The 21,401-nt window shown below is 32.0% G+C and overlaps 1 protein-coding gene and 1 long non-coding RNA gene across 4 annotated transcripts; one reads left to right on the top strand and one right to left on the bottom strand.

The window, feature by feature from the left end:
* Window positions 1-12,836: 12,836 nt before the first annotated feature.
* On the top strand, window positions 12,837-15,934 carry LOC103868412 (probable WRKY transcription factor 14). The gene is made up of 3 exons (XM_009146514.3): window positions 12,837-13,907; window positions 14,490-14,630; window positions 15,038-15,934. Exons 1-3 carry the CDS (start codon window positions 13,381-13,383, stop codon window positions 15,558-15,560), a joined length of 1,191 nt encoding a protein of 396 aa, XP_009144762.1. The 5' UTR covers window positions 12,837-13,380; the 3' UTR covers window positions 15,561-15,934.
* Window positions 15,935-17,721: 1,787 nt separating this feature from the next.
* On the bottom strand, window positions 17,722-19,819 carry LOC103868404. 3 transcript variants are annotated; one of them, XR_632863.3, is made up of 4 exons: window positions 19,404-19,819; window positions 18,769-19,304; window positions 18,549-18,635; window positions 17,722-18,005 (listed from the first exon to the last, which is right to left on the bottom strand). It is a non-coding gene; the product is annotated as an uncharacterized LOC103868404 (long non-coding RNA). The 3 variants fall into 3 exon arrangements; XR_004449153.1 differs by having other exon boundaries at window positions 18,549-18,841; window positions 19,164-19,304; window positions 19,404-19,818; XR_004449152.1 differs by having other exon boundaries at window positions 18,549-19,304.
* Between the last annotated feature and the right edge of the window lie 1,582 nt (window positions 19,820-21,401).

Here is a 21,401-nt window from a genome sequence, read left to right as displayed (position 1 = left end):
GTTTAAATTTTATCCACCGCGATTCACATGTACGACAAGCTCCACTACCATCTCATTTCTTCTACACATATCTTCTCTTCTGCAGTATCTCAAATCCGATGGGAAACCTCAACGTCGTGCCCTCTGCCTCTCTTCCACGGTGTCCCAAGAGGTCTTCGTAGTGTTCTCAGCCTCTCTTCGTGCCTCCGGTGGACTGTAAAGGGAAGCCACCGCTGCATCTGAGATTAGATCGCAAATGTTGAACCTTGAAATTAAGTTTCCTTAATTTTTATATGTGATCCTTGTAATTTTAATTATTTCTACTACTGCCCTAAAACTTCCAGATTTGCAAATTAATCTTCTTCAGTTAACCTAAAACTTCTAACTTTGCATTTTAGACCATATCGAATGAAATGAAGAGATAAATGTACCAAAAACCTCTAAATATTTTTTTTAGCAATTATGCTCAAAATCATTAAAATTATTAAATATCATAATTTGAGAAATGTACAAATGAACCGAGTACATGTATCATTTCTTATAATATTGTACACATGGACAATAGAATATATGTGTACATGTTGACGATATTTGACACACTAAGTACTTTTCAGGTATTATTCAAAATGTGATTTTGGGTTTTTAACTAGACAATGTGATTTGCGGTTTTAGTGGAAAGACATGATATCTAATTGTGATCTAACCAGACAATTTTATTTTAACTGTGATTTTGAATGTAATTGTGGTGTAGTTTGTTTATATCTAAAGAACATATGTAGCATACACAAGTACACTTTGAAGTTGATATACATATGTACACTATGAAATAGATGTACGTGTACAATATGAGCATTTAGATGTTACTATAGCATCTTAATTAGTTAATTTAGATTATTTAAGTAGCATTTAATTGTTAATATTGTATTTGCATACATATTGCATAACCAAGGTTTGGGATGCATACATTTGTAAATTTGTACATGTTTATATGTGTATTTGTGTACATATATACATGTGTACATGTTTATATGTGTATGTGCACATATTTAGTTGTGTACATTGTATATCATTAAAGCAATGTACCATACAATCATGTACACATATGTTCTATTGTCCACGTATACAATATTATATGCAATGATACATGTATACCGATTCATTTTGTACATTACTTAAATTATGATATTTAATAATTTATGTACATATATGTTATATTTAAAATTCATATTTACATATTGTAAGGATTAAATTGAACAATTAAAAAAAATTAGACAATTAAAAGGGATGTATCTAGAAATTTTATAGTTTGGGCCAAATTTATAATAACCTAATAAATAAAGGACCAAATGTGAAAATGTGAGAAAACTCCATTGTTGTCCGAGTTTCACCGTGCGACACCGCAATGGATTCCGACCATCACACCCACCACGACATACGGTGTCACAGCGCGAGGCGGATGAGTTGCAGAGCACAACGTGGAGGAGGAAGCTTGGTCGTGTTGATTCATGGCGAAGGAGAAGACGAACAACAATCGAACTATTGGAGTTACGGATGAAGACCTGGAAGTACGACAAAGAGAAACTGTGAAAGAAGAGAAGATGAAATTGTGTTTTTATTTTATGAAATAAAAAACAAGATCTGAAAGAAAAAAAGAGAAGAGACAGAAGATGAAAAATTAGTGGGTCTTACAAATTATGTTCTCGTTATACTTTAGTTAGTAATAAATTTCTTAGGAGTAGAAACTCTCTTATTGTATTATAAAAGACTTAAGACTAACTTTGAATTAAATAACTTTATAAAGATCTCATCTGTTTTGAATTGTTCAATGGACACTCCCATTATGATTTATGTTGGGCACCATAGCAACTTTATTGAACTATTATTTGGACGTTAAAGTGGATCAGTAATTTTGCATCGTACCAGTTATTTATTATTTTTATAAATATTTACATACAGAACAAAAAAAAAAGAGAACAGTGGCTTTGGACTTCTCGTGATTTGCCTATAGTATGTAGAGTTGAATTCTCGATTACCGACCTTAATATATGATAGAAACTTCCAAAAAACCATTTGTATTAAGAGTATACACGTTTTGGTCGAATATTTCTGCTGAGATTTGGGCTTTTGATGGTGGTGGATAAACACTTTTTTATCGAGTTTTAGAAAACATCCAAAACTAGTCAAATCGTTTCTTTTCTATTGAACTGGTCACTTCTCCTTTATCTCGAATTGTCAATCCGAATAAACAATTAATTGTTGATTAATAAGCAAATGAAAACAGAAGAGATAGTGAAAGTAATAATTTTGTAATGGTACTGACACAATAAAGGAAGAACAAGCTATCTGACAAAACAAAGCAAAAATTCTGCTCAAGAACTCTTATTCTTAATTCCATACGTAGCTTCTTGATTCGCATGCAAGTTTATTTGACATTTTTGTTGTATCACAAAGTGCATAATTAGCTTGTAAAATACGGCTACCTTATTTAAATATACACAGTTGCTAAAACCATATCAACTTTGTTATATGTTTTATTATTTCGATCCCTTTTTTTCTTACATATTATAAAGCTTCGTCAAGTGATCTTCTTATCATAATATTAATATATTATATATATACGAAGCATATAATCAAATCAATTAGTCATTTAAAACATCTATAATCACGTATCTAACCTACATTTTAAGAAATATTTGTCTCTCCAAATATTTTAATGCTAAGAGTGTGATTGTTTTCAGCAATGAACTTGGGGAGTACTTAAAGGCCATGTATGGCCAGATTGCACGTAAAGTTTGATATTTATGCACACGTGTAGAATCAACATGCTACAAAGCCCAAAACAAAGACTCGTTAATTACTAAATAATATCGTTATCAACAGAAACTAAAAAAATGCTGATCTTAAAAAAGGCTGATATTTATCAGTTACAAAGACAACGAACGAGTGTACAAACAATCTCAAGGTTGGATAATTCCAATTAACTTAGAAAACAAATTAACTTATTAATGTAAAGTTTGATGGGTTAATGAAAAAAAGAAAACATATCAAGCTTACGATTTATGTTTCCATACTACTATTAGATTAAGAAGTATCTTAGTCCTAAATAAAGAGTTTTCATCGAGAATTGTTACATAAGAGAAACACTGAAAAGTTTTGTTTTGTGTGAGTTTCTAAATCTAATAAGAAATGTTAGTTCTTATAATCGATTGTGTTCTTGCAACTTCATTGATATCAGATCTCCAAGTTTTGAAAATCGTGTACAAGAAAAATTGTAATTCGATCAAAATATGGAAGATCAAAACATGGGAGACGATAACAATTCTCAAGTACGTGATAAAGGTCTTGAGATGAAGAAGGACATACAATGTCCTATGCTATCATCGACCAACTATACCGTATGGTCGATGCGAGTGAAAGTTATGATTTGTTTATACGATGTTTGGGATACGACTGATCCAGGGAGTGATGACGCAAAGAAAAACGATATGGTGATTTCTTTTATCTTTCAATCAGTCCCGGAAACGCTATACTTCAGATAGGAGAAACATGATACATTGAAAAAGATTTGGGAAGCTATCAAATCCCGTAACCTAATTGCTGATCGCGTGAGATAAGCGAAGTTACAAACCTTGATGTATGAGTTCGAAAAACTGGAGATGACAGACACATACACAGTGGATGACTACGCATGAAAACTTTCAGGCTTAGCATCGAGAGTAGCCACGTTAGGAGGATAATAGAAGAATCGAAGATGATAAAGAAGTTTCTAAAGGGACTTCCAAGAACAAAGTTCATTCACATCGTAGCATCCTTAGAACAAGTTCTGGATCTAAATTCAACGGGATTCGAAGACATTGTTGGAAGATTAAAGGCTTTCGAAGAACGCATAAAAGAAAAAATCCAAGATGAAGATTAATCGAAGCTAATGTTTGTAAAGAATGATACGCAAGGTCGTGGAAGCCATAACAACTCGCGAGGAGGAGGCAGAGGTTATGGTGGAAGAGGAAGAGGACGAGGAAGGTCTAATGGCTCTGATGGCATAACAAATGAGGAGAAGCTTCAGACAAGCCAAGAAGGACTACTCTAAGGTTAAATGTCGGAGATGCGAAAAGATGGGGCACTTTGTGTCGCATTGTCCAACACGACCGAGAGAAGAAACAAATCTAACGGAGACACAAGAGGCAGATGCATTATATATGCACGAAGTTGTGTTCCTCAATGAAGAAAGAGTGTTTCCTAAAATATTTGACGAGTGTGATGGAAATACGAGTATATGGTATCTTGACAATGGTGCACGTAACCATATGACATGCAAGAGAAAGTTCTTCTCAAAACTAGACGAAAATGTCATAGGCAAAGTTAAATTCGGTGATGGATCAAACATCGAGATTGTTGGGAAAGGTTCAATCACGTTCATCGAAAAAACAGGAGAGAGAAGAGACCTCAAAGATATCTACTAAATCTCAAGTCTTAAACACAATATCATAAGTCTTGGACAAGCAACCAAGATGGATTGTGAGGTTAATATGAGAGAAGACTTACTGATGCTGAAAGATCCCCGTGGAAGGTTATTAGTACAAGTCTCAATGTCACCAAACCGATTGTACAAGAAGCCAATGGAGATTGAATATCATAAGTGCCTTCAAATACAAGAAACTGATGTTACATGGACGTGGCATGCGCGGCTCGGACATGTGAACTTTTGAGTCATGAAGAATATGGTAAACAAGGAGATGGTAGTAGGGATGCCTCAGGTGATACACGAGAAAGACGTTTGCAGCGCCTGCTTAGTTGGGAAGCAAACTCGGAAGTCTTTCCCGCCTAAAGCAAAGTATCGAACATCACACGCATTAGAGCTGGTACATGGTGACTTGTGCGGTCTGATATCACCACCAACACCAGCAAACAAAAATGTGTATTCATCTTAATTGATGATTACTCAAGATATATGTGGATGATGCTGCTAAGAGAGAAGAGTGAAGCGTTCGATTGGTTCAAAAAGTTCAAGGAATACGTGGAGAATCAAACGAAGCTAAAACTCAAGACCTTTCGCACTGATAGAGGAAGAGAGTTCACATCTTCTATGTTCATTCGTTTTTGTGAAGAAAGAGTGTAACTAGACATCTCACCGCACTGTATACACCACAACAAAACGGTGTGGTCAAGAGAAGAAATAGAACACTAATGAAGATGACAAGGAGCTTGATGAAAGCAATGAAGATTCCTACTCAACTATGGGGTGAGGCAGTGCGTCATTCAACGTATCTCATCAACTGTATTGCTACAAAAGCTTTGGAAAACAAAACTCTATACGAGGGCTTTTATGTTAAGAAACCGAACATTGAGCATCTAAGGGTCTTTTGGTGTGTAGGTTTCGTAAAAATCAATGCTCCACATCTCAGAAAGCTCAATGATCGATCAAGGATGGTGATCAATCTTGGGACCGAGCCTGGTTCAAAAGCTTATAGGCTCTATGATCCTGTCACGAAGAAGATTATTATTAGTAGAGACGTAGTATGCGATGAGAACAAGAGTTGGGATTGGTCTACAACAATGATGACTACAAACGATGAACCGGGAACTTTCAACCTTCCTTATATCGATGTTACACATGAATAATATGGTGATGAGCATCAAGATGACAAACACCACGAAGAGCAAAACAATAACAAAGAAGAATAAGCTGTAGACGCAAATGAACAAGAGCAAGTAGCAGAGAACAACGATGCAAACCAATAGCAGCATGTAACATCGAGATATGTCCGTAACATAAGAAAACCAAAGTGGTTCGATAATTACATTTATCTCGCTGAAATTGAAGGTGGTAGACTCTTGCTCACCAAAGATGGTGAACCAGAAAGTTACATTGAAGTTGCAGCGATACAAGCTTGGATCGATGCAACGAAGGTAGAGATCGAATCTATCATAAAAACAAGAACTGGGAGCTAGTCAAGAAGCCGGCAAGTGTTAAACCGATAGGTTTAAAGTGGGTCTATAAGGCTAGTCGCAATAGGTTACAGACAACAACAAGGCATAGACTTTGACGAAGTATGTGCACCAGTCGCTCGGATAGAGACCATACGACTACTCTTAGCTTTGGCAGCGACCAATGGATTGGAGATCCATAACCTAGATATGAAAACTGTGTTCCTAAACGGAGATTTAAACGAGAATGTATACGTAACTCAGCCAGAAAATTTTGAAGAGAAAGGTAAAGAGAATCACGTGTACAAACTCAGCAAATCTCTATACGGTTTACGTCAAGCTCCAAGAGCTTGGAACATCAAACTCGATCGTGTTCTCAAGGAGATGGATTTCACGAAGTACACCAAAGAACCTGCGGTATATCAAAAGAAAGATAAGGGGGAGCTTCTGATCATAACTATATACGTCGATGACTTGTTTGTAACAGGGACTTTGCTCAACATTATCAAACATTTCAAAGATGATATGTTAAGACGATATGAGATGTCAGACCTCTGGAAGCTTACATACTATCTTGGTATAGAAGTAACGCAAGGAGCTGATGACATTCGAATCAAACAAGGAGGATACGCTCAGGGTATACTTGTCAAGATGAAGATGGAGTCATGTAACTATTCTCACGTTCCGATGCACACAAGTTTGAAAGTATCAAAGGCAGAGGACGAGCCTGAGATTGATGCAACATCATATCGAAGCACCATAGGATGCTTAAGGTATCTTCTTCATACTCAACCGGACTTGGCATTCTTGGTCAGTGTATTGAGTTGTTATATGCAAAGTCTAAGAGAGAGCCATTGACAAGCCGTGAAGCATCTGTTGTGATATATAAAGGGTACCACTAAGTATAGTTTCTTCTTCAAACGGAATGGAACAACATAGATTACAGGTTACAGTGACAGCAGCCATAACATAGACGTAGATAATGGAAGAAGCACTGCAAGGTTTATGTTCTACCAAGGAACATCGCCGATCCCATGGGACATCGTGTAAGCAACCCACCCACCGTAGCACGCTCTCCATGTGAGGCGGAGTTCATGGCAGCTACAGAAGCCGCAAAACAAGCAATATAGTTAAAAGAGTTAATGGCCGAGATCGTGAAAAAAGAAGACAAAAATGTCGTGTTGAAGATTGACAACAAATCAGCGATTGCCCTTACTAAAAACTCAGTGTTTCACGGTAGGAGCAAACACATACTCTCGAAGTACCACTTCATTCGAGAATGTGTGGAGTTCGACTTGATCGAAGTTAAACACGTACCTGGAGTGGAGCGGAAGGCAAACATACTCACCAAACCATTGGCGATGATCAAGTTCGAGGAAATGCACAAGTTCATTGGAGTTCAGAAGATCAACATATATACCCGAGATTCGAGTTGGAATTATGGAGGAGAATGTTGGATAATTCCAGTTAACTTATGGAGTAAGTTAATTCATTAAAGTGAAGTTTGATGGGTTAAGGTAAAAGAAAAACATATCGAACTTAGGATTTATGTTTCCATATTACTATTAGATTAAGAAGTAACTTAATCCTATATAAAAAGTTCAAGAGTTGTTCCATAAGAGAAACGCATTAAAAGATTTAGTTTTGTGTGAGTTTCTAAATCTAATAAAAAATGGTAGTTTTTATAATCGATTTTGTTCTTGCAACTTCATTGGAGGACTAAGACTCCAACCAAATAAAAGTTTAGTTTTGGTGATTATTACCAAATAATAGAAAGCTTTTGTATAGGCAAGACATCAGTCGTGCATGACATTACGTGAACCTTCGACAAAAAAAAAACATTACGTGACCCTTTTCGAATATATCTCCTTGAAAACTAGCTCCACAGCCACTAGTTGTTGCTTTCTGCGCAAATTTATCAACACTTGACTAAATCACCATTACTTTTTTTTTTTTTTAAGAAAGGGCTTTTAAATCACTATTACTTAACTTCATATATAATTTAATCTAGTTGAATCGTGTAACGTTACGTGTAAATTAGTGGATTATGCAGCGTCAAATCCTTATTTTATCTTGTTGATTTATTGAGCTAAGATTCTACTCTCTAGAAGTTCTTGAACTCGGTCTTGCATAATAAATTAATAATCACTTTCACCCTGGCGCAGCTCAAGATATGTAAATGGAAATACTAAATTTCTCGTTTAACCATTATCTTCTCTGTTTTAAAATTTAAAAACCTTGCTCACAAAACAAATGTCTGAATACGTCATGGAGCATTTTCACTAGGCCCGACGTAAGTCAAACTTGTTTACCCTCTTCAGATTTTTATTTGTTTCCGACAAACTTTTGTGATGTTAAAACACCACACCAGCAAATGTTTCTAAACTACCATTTATTTGTTCCCTAATCGTATGAGTTCTACTATCCAGTAAACGAATCAACATACGTATATTTCGTAGCCAAAATATATGATAAACCTAATTTTATAATATGATATATATATATATGTTTTGTATGTGGATTAATGTATTATAAAACTATTGCTGGAGTTGTGATGCACGAACGTGGGTAAGAGTGTTCATCATGAAGGTGACCAAATATTCACATCCTAACGACACTTTATTATCTAATCCAAGAGATATTATAGATATGCTTCGTCTAAGTTAAATATACTTTCTAGCCATTTACTTGTTCTTGTGTCAAGCTGTCCATTCCATAACTATACTTTTATATATCATCCTCATTTGACTCAAAGAAAAAGAAACGAATAAGATGTCAAAATCCATGTTCCGTTACACTGGGACGGTAATATATAACAATGCTGTATTATGGGTTCCAGTGACTCATACCTGCAAATTCATTTAACGGGTCAAGAAATCTCCAAACACTGTGCCAAAATAAAGTAGAGCTTCCTGACTCAATAGAACAAAAACAAACAAACGAGCAAGAGCTATGAGCTCTGCTAGTTGCCTCCATTACCAACTTCTCAAATATTCCAACCACATACCAGTTCGGATTTGTAATAGGAGCTCCTTTTATTTATGTTCAGTCTACTTCTGTCCATTTCTGTTCTACAAATAGTAGAATTTCGGTTAATATTGTCCAATGATGTTTCCTCTTAGCCACTAAGATTCTGTATGGTTTAAAAGCAACGGTTGTGGGAGTTTGCGGATGTGGGTGATTGCGGTTTCAAGCGTTATTAAGCATTTTGTATGACTGGTATAACGTTTGAAAAATTATTGTGTTTGCGGAATATTTGTGACTGATTGATTATAAGATATTGCAGTGGTTTAATAATAAATTACCCATGTCAACATATTATAACATTAAAAAATATAAAAAACATACTATTGTAATAAAATATAATAATTATCAATATAATGTGATTAATAAAAATATTAGGTTTATTTATAAAAATTCAAATTAGTTGAAAGTTATAATTTTAATAAAATTTGTTTTGAAGATTTATATCAAAAAAATTTAAAAATATTTTATTTCGTTTTATATATGTGTATATCTTTATATATGTGTGTATAGAAATGTTTAAAAATTCTAATAAACAGTTAGTTTAAAGTTTTTATAAAGAAAATTATGATACTTTTTGTGAATTTTAATAAATATATATTTTTATAAAATTTCCATTTTAAAATTTTAAAATATTTTTGAAAATAATTTTATATTTATTTTTCCACCCGCAACCGTCCGCAACCGCAAACGCTAGCTGGAACCAGCTTTTGATTTTAAGAGGTTCAAAGCGGTTTGGAGCGATTTGTAGTGGTTTGTATGATTGTTTCAAAACGTTGTCAACTGCTATCAACCGCAAAAGCTGCGTTTGCGGGTCGTGGCGGAAACTCTGTCAGACCGTAATAATTATGTGACCTTTTAACGGTTTGTTTATTTTATAATGAAGTGCAATATTAGTAAAATAATCAATACATATCTCGGGTACTGATTTCAGCAAAAATAAATGTTAGCCATAACGTTTTTGTGGTAGATTTTGATTGGGTAGCAGTGAAACGTATTCCGAAAGTTGCGGCCGCATCTCTTACTCGTCACAACTCTTTTTGCAAGTATACCATTCATCCATTTTCGCAATATTACTTATTTTATTTTGTCACAACACTTGACAGATATCTGTGCGACAATGCGTATGATACAGTTATACTGACTGCTACTCTTCTTGCATGAGTATCAAACTAATAATCAAATTCAGGAGTGATCTTGTCATGAAATCATGCCATAATAATAAGACATAACTTTCAAAATCCCTTTTTATTGGTTTGAGAATTTTAAAATCCATTAAAATCTCTAGGTATTCAAAAAGTTTATCATTAATTGTCATATACACAGTAAAACCTCTATAAATTAATAATGTTAGAACTACACCAAAACTATAATTTTTTTTATTAATTTATAGAGATATTAATTTATCGATATACTAATTAAACCAAAAACTTAATTTGAGACTATAAAACTATATTATTTTATAAAAAAATTAGTGTATATTAATTTATACAGTATTCATTTAAAGAGGTTATACTGTATATATTTTAGCCACATTAGGCAATTCCGTAACTTTTATTAAGGAAATAAAAAACATTAATAATGAATTTATAGTTAGTTTAATAAAAAGCTTATTATAGAATTAGATGGACCAACATATTTTTTTAATGATTCTAAGTATCATCCTAGTGATGACACGTGGCTACAAAAATAAGTTGTAATGTTTCTCAATTAATATATAGGGGATTCATGAGATTTATAAAATCTATGTGAGAGAAAAATCTAGAAAACAAAATAATCATTTTTGCCAAATATCTTTTGCACTTTCAACCTAGATTATATGTCCAAAATTATATAATTCATTACATTTTATATAGTTATCTTTTTGAATGTGTATTTATATTTTATTTTCATTAAATAATTTTTTTAAAAAATTATATAGTTTTCAAATTATACTTTTTGAATTCAAACTTTTTATTAAAAAAAAAAAAATTGAAATACTTTTTTCAAAACATTTTCTCGAAATGTTTTTTCAAAACTTTTTTTGAAATATTTTTATTTTGAAATTTTTACTTTAAATTTGAAGTATTTATTTATTTTTAAAATTCTAAACAATATATTTTAAATTTCTCAACCATATATTTTAGTTAACAAAATGAATGATAGAAAATAAATAATATGCATGAAGATGAAGTAGAAATCTAGAAAATTTATGATCAAATTTTGTAAGTTAGTGTATATATATTTTCTCAATCCACATAACTTTTAAAATCTATCAACTTTTAAAATTTACAAACTCTACACAAAATATATCTCCCAATAACCCCCCTAAATCATCATCTAGAATATAATATGCGTCTTTTACTTTGTTCATATTCCATTAGTAATTACTTAAAGATTAACAAAATTTGACAGGAAATTCAAAAAATGGATAGTTACCAAAAAAATGGTGTTCTTCTATTCTCTCAAAAATAATTTTACAATATGAATCTTTTATATTCTTCTTGCGAGTGGAAAAGGGTATTTGTTTATATCCAACAGCTTCTATTCCACCGAATTGTTGCAACGAGTAATCAAGAACCAATATTACATTTAAAAAAAATAATAACCAATATTATATTAGAACTTTACAAACTCAAGTAAACTCAGAAAGATAATCTAAACTAAAAAGTACAATGACTTGGCCGTCGATCCGTTTATCTATATGATTAATAAATAGATTATCTCAGTTACTTTAACTTATACTAGATTTTGACCCGCGCTTTCAAAGCGCGGGATCATTTCCGAAACATTCCAAGTTTATTTGATATAAATTTGTATTTTAATTATATCTACACTTAGATATTACAAATGAAATATTATATTCAATGTTTTGAAACTCGACCCGACCCGCAGTAAAATTGGCAAATTCGGTGGCTCATATGTAATCCATTTTAGTTTAAAAAAAAAACTGTTATTTAAAAATTTTAAAAAACCCGTAACAACCGCTAAAACCCGAGATCTGGTTATCGGTTGAGCTGGTAGATGACCCAATATGTAATTCGGTTTGATTTATTATTATATTTAGAGTATTGTAATATATATTCATGAATGTTCAGATGAATAGTGAATATATTATAAAAAGTGATACTCCAATTTAAATACAATTTTAGTCCAACAAAAATTCCATCTTGTTAATGGATCAATATTTGAGAGGATGCATACTAAAAATGAAATAGATTTTAGCATCAATAATGTATATACGTCTATTACAAATTAATAATTTACGTTTGCAAAAAAAAATTATTTATTTATTTAGTTAGTTTACTTTTGTTATTCACATGTTATTAGATACTTTTTGATGTTTTGTCTATGGCTTATTTTAAATTTAAAAGTTAATTTCATTATTCGCATTAGAAATGTAAATATTTATTATTTTATTTTGATATATATATTTTTATTATATTTAGTTCTTAATTTTTATAATTTATATATATAATTATATTTTTAAATAATTAAAATATTAACCCTCTCTGGCATCGATTCATGTTAATGTAATGTTTTATGATATATTTTTGTTAATATATTTGTTCAATTAGTTTATATTTGATATATATGTTACATGTCTCTTTGAGTAACCCGTAAAAAATATATTCATAAAGCTATCAACAGTAACTTGTTTCATCGTATAATTACTATAAATATTTATTTTATCATATATATATATATATTATTTTTTCTTTTTAATAATACTCTAACTATAAAAAATATATTTTTATGTATTTGGTGAGGGTTTTGAACAATTTGTTTTTTTTTTTTGCATTTGGATTAATATATAGTTATATATATACAAATGAATAGATATATATATATATATAAGTATTTATTACATTAATAACTAAAATATAATTGATTAGTTATTTAAATTTCGAATTAACATAAATTAAATTCATTAGTTTAAAAAATAACAGATTAGTTAGTTAGTTCCTTAATTTTAGGTATAATGTATATTTAATAATTAAATTAGATATGAATAGAAATAATAGGAAATATAGTTAAATATAATGGTCCAACCTAGACTATTTGTAAGTAGATAAAAATTGCTTCTGTTTTAATAGTATTGATTTCCGTCCATACTTAAAATATTGATATCTCTTAATATTATAATTTTTATGAAATCTCTTTCTGTCTCTCACTAACATGTAGAAAGGGAAGAAGATATTCATCTCATCAGGAAAAGTCAGCGTCTCTTTCTTCATCATCAACCTTCCTTCTTCTTCTTCATCTTCTCAATCTCTTCTGAAGACAATCACAACTTATTTCAAGAAAATACTCACAAACACGATGCTAGTGTCATAATCTCTTCTTCCCCTTCATTATGATTATATTTTCTTGATTTTCGATCAGATTCTTTCGTATAGCTGTATATAATATACACCAACACACTCATATCATCATACATAGATTATGTGCAGCTTCTTTTAGATTCTTGAGATGGACAATTTTCAAGGGGACTTGACTGACGTCGTGCGAGGTATCGGAGGCCACATGTTGTCGCCGGAAATTTCTTCTTCTCCCAACATCTTGCCTCTTCCACAACCATCGCCGTCAGATCTTCACATGAATCCCTTTGGAGATCCATTCGTGAGCATGACCGATCCTCTTCTCCAAGAACTCAACGCGGTCACAAACTCTAGCCATTTCTCCACCGCCGAAGATAACGCCAACAACAACAACCGTTTCTTAGTTCCTAAGGTAGTACTTGAAGATGATCAAATAAAGAGTCAATGCAGTATCTTCCCAAGAATCCGGATCTCGCATAGTAACATCATCCACGAGTCCTCTCCGTGTAATTCTCCGGCCATGTCGGCTCACGTTTTGGCCGCCGCAGCCGCGGCCTCGCCTAGAGGGATCATCAACGCCAATACAAACAGTCCTAGAAACTGTCTATTGGTCGATGGTAACACGTTCTCGTCTCAGATTCAAATTTCTTCTCCTCGGAATGTAGGCCTTAAGAGAAGGTATAATATTTTTTATTTTTTTCTATCATATGATTCATTAAATGCTCACACGATATTCAATTATCATACGCATAACAGTATTAATTTTTTATTCAACAATTTACATCATTTATAGAAAGTATAGCAAATTAGGGTTTTAAGCCTCCTGGTAGATGTAGGTTGATAGGAAACTATCCATCACTATTGTCACTTGAAAAATCATGCATATTGTAATAATAAAATGAGGCATGGTTACCTAGTGTGTATGTGTATATGTGCGCTTTTCATTATTAAGTTTTGTAGTTTGTTTTGTTTTGTTTTGTCTATTCATATTCATGAATTTATGTGCATATATACACAGAATACATAAATAAGTCTTTATATTCATGAGAGGAAGGATGGTTGAGATTGAAGACACATGCAGGAGAATCTATGAACTGTCACAATTAAAGAACATACAACTGCGTTGCATCATATCTCAAACACAACTGATAATAATAATGTCCCACTACCAACCTAAGCTTTCACAACTTATATATATACACGCGTGTTTATAAGTAGACCAAAAACCACACGTGTGTAAGTATGCATATATACGTGCAGGAAGAGTCAGGCAAAGAAGGTGGTGTGTATACCGGCGCCGGCTGCCATGAACAGCCGATCAAGTGGAGAAGTGGTTCCGTCTGATCTATGGGCTTGGCGTAAGTACGGTCAGAAACCCATCAAAGGATCTCCTTTTCCAAGGTATTACACAAACTCATACCATACCAGTATCCATCATTAAACAAAGATCGAAAAATACGCTTTATTTCACCAGTACAGTCTTCTTGACTCAAGTTGTTACAAAGATTCGAATATTTTTACAGCATTCCTCTTGATTGTTGTGACATTTTGTGCATATATCCACCCGTGAAATTAACAATTGTTTTACAAATCATGTGAAATTAAGATAACAATTCAGTCATCAGAGTAACACAACAAGCAAAAGAGTTTTTGAAATCATTGTCTTACGAGAATATGAGGAATGTTCTTCACTCAGTAGTGTTTTGGCATTTTACCGATATAAACCATTATATTAATGATGTAATCATAAGGATTCATATGGCTAATCTTGATGATTACTTAATTATATATGGTTGTTTTTTTCTCAGGGGTTACTATAGATGCAGCAGCTCAAAAGGTTGTTCAGCAAGAAAGCAAGTGGAAAGAAGCCGAGCCGATCCAAGCATGTTGGTTATCACATATACTTCCGAACATAACCATCCTTGGCCCATTCAACGCAACGCTCTTGCCGGTTCCACACGCTCCTGCTCCTCTAACCCCAATTCCTCCAAATCCTCAACCACAACCGCTTCACACAATGGTCCTCAAAGCAACACTCACTTACCTTCCTCAGCCTCTGCCGTTAAGAATGAACAAACAGAAGAAGACATGGAGTTGGAAACCGTAGAAGACGATAATAAGGTTGCTCCATATAGACCGGAGATTCATGATCAGCATCAGCCAGATGATTTCTTTGCAGATCTTGAAGAGCTAGAACTAGAAGGAGATTCTCTAAGCATGTTGCTTTCTCAAGGATGCGCCGGCGACCTGAACAATGAAACGATAGCGTCCGACGGGATCAGTGATTTCTTTGGTTGGACTGCGGGAAATAATAATAAAGACGATCAGTGAGTCAAAGTCTTTATAGATAGTGTTAGTTAATTACTTAACATAAATATTATTTACGATTAAGTTGAGCTTGTGAAAATGACGACTATAGCCTAGTGGTGGGTCAATGAGCTGGTTACTTGACCGATCGTTAAAGGTATTATCGTCATTTGCTATATATACATTCTTTTTTCTCCGGCAGATCTGTTTGTAAGTTAAAAAAATGCCGTTTTCTGTGTGTTCTCTTTGTTTGGTAAAGGAAATTAGATTACATAAAAGAAACAAATTTCGAAAGTATTAATTGTACGTTATATTTTGCTCTGTATGCATTGATGAAACATTTGTTAGTAAACAAACAAAACATAGTTCTTTATCAAGAAAAAACAAACAAAACATAGCTTAGAATCACTATTGTCTTGTATAAACATCAAATATTAATCTTGTTTCTACAAAAAATAAACTGTTCCCGTTTGCATAGCTTATAACGATTTTTTCTTCTTCTTACAACGAATTAAGACCTACTTAAACGAATTGTATTGCTATATATACGTGACTGATAATGTGTTATAGATGTCTATGTGATCAAGTTTTGCTGCGGGTCTGGGAGCAGGAAAAGTGGGGCGAAAGAATATTAGGTCGATGGGACACAAAGTGAATAAGTTCGTCCATCTACAGCTCAATCACCAGATGCATCCAATAACAAGGCCAATATACATATTATCTTGTTTACAATATCAAAATTTAAACTAAACCTATCATTTATTTAAATTCATTTCTTGTATGACTTCCTTCAAATGTTTTTTCATGTGGACTAGACTGATTATATACGTCAACCGCTAGCTATAATGTTTCAAACCTTACAGATGATTATATATATTCAAAATAATATTCCATACCCTAAATATAATTTACACTTTAAGTGGATGAAAAAAAAATTACACTTTTAAAGTGCTTCGAACTCTAACGATGACCAACTAAGTAGCTACAAGCCACTTTTCTAAATTACCATCTGTTCACCCGAATTCGCAAACATATATAAGTATGTGACTGTATTAGAAATTTTGTTTCGATCCTTTAACATTCGTAATGGTATGTATGTATTACTATTTAATTACGAAATACAAATTTTTCCTAGATGTGAGCATAAGATGATATTTATATTTCACTTTTAAAACTAAAAACGATAGGATTGTAGGATTACCTTAGCTAATATTCTTTCCTAGGACTCTGTTATATGTACTAATAAAGAATCTCATTAAATTATCACATGATTTGGTTAAAATTTATGTTTTTTAAACTATATAAATAAATATAATACTCCTTCCGTTTCAAAATAGATGATGTTTTATGGAGTTTTTGATGTTTTAAAATAGATGATGTTTTTATATTTCAATGTACTTTTTAACTTTATCAAAAACTGTGTAACCAATCATATTTTGTAGTCTGTTTTGTGATTAGTTGAATAATTTTAAATTCATATTTTAATGATATTTTTTAGATAACAAATATTTTTTTTAATAATTGTGCCTTAACCTAAAACTTCATGAATTTTGAAATAGATTGAGTATCTGAAACTGAATAGTTGCATTAAAATACTCTAAATTTAAATTATAATTAAGTTACGTATATAATTACTAGCATGACTGATCTTTAAAAATAATTTATAATTTTAAATAAAATTTTCATAGTACCCCCATTATGTTATGAATTTTGATTAGTATATGTGCTACGAGCCTATGATTGGAGGTAATTATTTGTTGGATCTATATAATGTAAGCATAGTTTCTCAATCAGACCATGCATGTGGGCGATCTTAAAAGGTAGGGAGAAAAGCCCTAGTTTCACGGCTTTCTTAACGGGGAATTTAATTTAAGTGATATTATATTCCGAAAAAGGCAAACAGCTAAATATATATATAATGTTGTCTTTATTTCATCGTTCTTTCTGATGTTTATTCATATACTTCGGGAGACTGTTTCACTCCTTTCTTTTGCAAGTTGAAAACAACGGTTAATAGCATGTCGCAAAATAAAATTTGTACATTTGTATTTAAGTGTTACTATATACTACTTGATTTTCTTATCTATATTATTAAAACTGAAGTACACATTGAGATTGTTTGGAAACATGAATAGTAATCTTAAAGAAAATTGTTTGGAAACTTGGATAATTATTGGTCTTTTAGTAATTTCATTAACGTAAGGCTTTAACCAATGTTTCTTATCCTGTCCCGTTAATCTTCTAAACCATCTGGTTTAATTAACCCAATTAATTTTTAAAAAAGATGCTACAACCTAAAATCTCGCATGCAATCTTAGCAATATATAGAAATCAGTCCCATATATTACGTAATTATTCATAGGAAGATTTTTTTCCACGTCTTTTTTTTTCTCCAAGGTAGATATCTTTTAGCTCTGTTATCTTTCCTCTTAATTTCCGTCGGATGCCTTTCGAATTTGTTACCATAATCTGCACAAACATTCATAACAATATTTACAAATCATTCCCATATATTTTCAAAAGATATGATTTAGTTTAAAAAAATTTAATGCAGAGAATATCCGCACAAAATCTATGCACGCCATAACTCCTCTTAACCAACATTCTTTCACCTATCTATATATACCGAGTCTAAAACGTTCCTAACATCCATACACATCTCAGAAAATAAACATGTCTGGCGCAAGAAAAATAGTTCTTATCAATGATCTCAAGCCATTCAAAGACAATGGCGAATTAGTTTTAAAGTGTTTTTATTGAGTTCTAACAAGTATTGATTTGCTTTTATTTTAGACAGATTACTGTTTTTCTTTAAGTGTTATAACTTCTTTGTTATTTATAACACATTCATTCACAAGAATTCAGATATGCATCATTATTCAATCAATACTAAAGCCATATAGTAAGTACTATGTAACTATGTAACTATGTAAGGCAATAGTTCAATCTTATTCCTAAATCTACATGATACTACATTGCTTTCATATCAATTAAGTAATAATAGTTACTAACCGTAAGTTGTTGTTTACTTTCTCTTGCTCAGAGTGGGAGAGTAACTTCTTTCTGCTCAGCTTGTGGTTGTTTCTTCGCCCACATGTTCTCATTATAAACAAAAAAACAACAACCGCTCAACACACTAGAAAAGTACAAATTTGTGGTCCATTTTCATGGAGTAATCTCTGAAACTCTGATAAATAAGAAAATACACATATTAAAAACCAGCCGTACTTACTTCTTTTCAACAGTGCTCTTCCCATGAAAATAATTGTCTTCCTCCTCCACTGGCTTGCCAAAGACGCGATGCTCTGTAAAAGCAACCTCATCAAACTCCTCTAATAATTATTCTCGATCTATCAACTCCACTACAGCTCCAAAAAACTGCTTCTATGTTTGCAGCACTTCTGGAGAAGCTGATATACCAATTCCAATTAATATACACACAAAGCAACTGAAGAAATAAATAACTAAAATCAGTAAATTATCAGCGTGCCCGCGGATGGACAGTTCTAAAGCGCTCCAATAGCTGAATTAGCAAACACACAAAATGAAATTTGACAACAAACATCATCACCACATGACTATACAGCTACCAAATTCTATAAGTAATTGAATAATTAAGAAAAATACTTTCCATGTAGACTCCGACTATCTCAAATCCTCTTCGATGTTCTCTGTTCGTCTTCTCCTCCAAAGCCGGTGTGTTAGGGCATGAGTTCTCATAAACAGATCTTCTATAGTAAGCTTCTTAGCTTGACCCGTGCTCCCGTTCTACATGATGTAAATCGACAACAATCAATATCTAAGAAATAAAACAAAACCTTAATATCCTCAAAATCAGAAGCTTTATATGTACAGTTTTTCACTTACGATCTGCATACATATTCTTAGTTTTGATCCAGAAACATAAGAACATGTGGTCTGGATCTTAGCTTTGTTTTGATCGAAAAATAAGTCTGTTTCCTTCCGTCGGTGACACAAAACTGTTTGTTTGTTCCCAAAAAAAAGAAAAATCTAATGGGGTTTTTGACACATCAAACAATTTTTTTGAGCCCAAATAACGTTATACCTCAGCCCAAATCATAATCTTAATTTTATTTTCATTAATGAAAATTGTGATTATAATTTTCTTTAGAAAAATGATTAAGAAAATATATTAGGGCAATTCTTTCAAATAGATTTTTTAAATTTTTGTCACAAAATAGACCTCAAAAACTAAAATGACCAAAATAGCATTTTTTATTTTGAAAATTTTAAATTAAAAAAAAAATTGAAATCATATCCCCAAAACTCCACTCTTCAACTCTAAACCCTAAACTCTAAATCCTAAACCGTAAACCTTAAACCCTAAACCCTAAATTCCACCCCTTAACTCTAAACTCTAATGTCTAGATTAATTAACCCTAGGGGTATAAGTGTATATTTACTTCTTTTGATAAAATATTTAAGTCTATTTTGATCATTTTTATTTTTAAGGTCTATATTTGTGACAAAAAAAATTTCAGGTCTATCCCAAGGAATTTCTCAATATTATATTATATATTGTTAAAAAAACATTTCTTCTTTATTTAGGTACAAACAAAAAATTCACAATAATTATAGATATAGATTTTGTTTATAAAATCGTTAAAATTGATAGCATATTATCATTTACTAAACAATTAACATTTCAATATGTACTTTAAAAAAAAAATAGAAGACTTAAAATGGAAAACAAATAAAAATTTATAAAAAAATAAAATTAATATGGTGATACAATTGTATTATAAAATGGTGTGGGATGTTCATATAGAAAACAAAAAACATATATAAAAACACTTAACATCCGCACGGGCGTGCGGGTCAAGCTCTAGTATTTTTTTAATCTAAAATCAGCATCTATATTTATTTTTGTTTCTAAACCATTACACCGTTATTCTGAAACCATTAAATATAATAAAAGTATTGAGAAGAAAATGCTCATTGGTTTACATTTTACGTGTCTTAATGGTACATTACTTCTCTTAAAGCACAATTTACATTCCCCAACTAGCATGCATTGTACATTTTATGTTGTATCATAAGACAAATAAATACCATTACGTTATAATCAGTTGATAAGAATCAGCAAGCACTATGTTTCGCATCACATAGACACATATTTATATATTGTCATCACACACGTATTCATATATATATAAGCATACATATAAAGTTCTTACAAAATCATACACATGTATAAGCTATTCTTTTATTTGTAACTGAATTATATGAAATGATTCATGAGTGTCAGACACTCAGAGCAGCCTTTATCAATATTTTGTCCCGCGTTATTTACGCGACCGATCTAACCGATGTGTGTGTCAACTTTAATTCACATCTTTGGATTTTTCCCTTGCCAGTTTTCTAAATTGGAATACATATATACTATAATGGTATCTGTATATGTATATGTATATATATTCTTTTAAAAATGAGACCTTGGCAATGCTGTATTGCATAACTCAAAAGAGTTATATAGTTCTAACTTCTAAGTGTTTACAGTGTACGTTCTAAGTGTTACAGTTATTTTACAGAACTGATTGGAACTGAGCATAGAGAAAATAAGAAAACATCTTCTCTCTTTTTCGGAACAAAGAACATCTTAAATTCCTTTCAGTTTATGTTCTTAACACTTTTTTGACATTATGTAATCAGGTAGTTAAAACAAAGTAAACAACAAAAGAGTATATTATATAAGTCACTATCTACGCCTAACTTTCATCTTGGAGTGCTTTATCTTTTTTTGTGTGTGCACAGGAGTGCTTTATCTAATGGGTGAACTTACATAGTGATTACGCGCGATGTTGGGACTAGTTGTGACCACCAAATTATTTATTTACTGTCAAC

This window comes from Brassica rapa, chromosome A07 (genome assembly GCF_000309985.2).
Source record: "Brassica rapa cultivar Chiifu-401-42 chromosome A07, CAAS_Brap_v3.01, whole genome shotgun sequence".
NCBI classification, from domain to species: Eukaryota; Viridiplantae; Streptophyta; class Magnoliopsida; order Brassicales; family Brassicaceae; genus Brassica; species Brassica rapa.
This window is presented reverse-complemented; position numbering and strand designations above follow the sequence as displayed.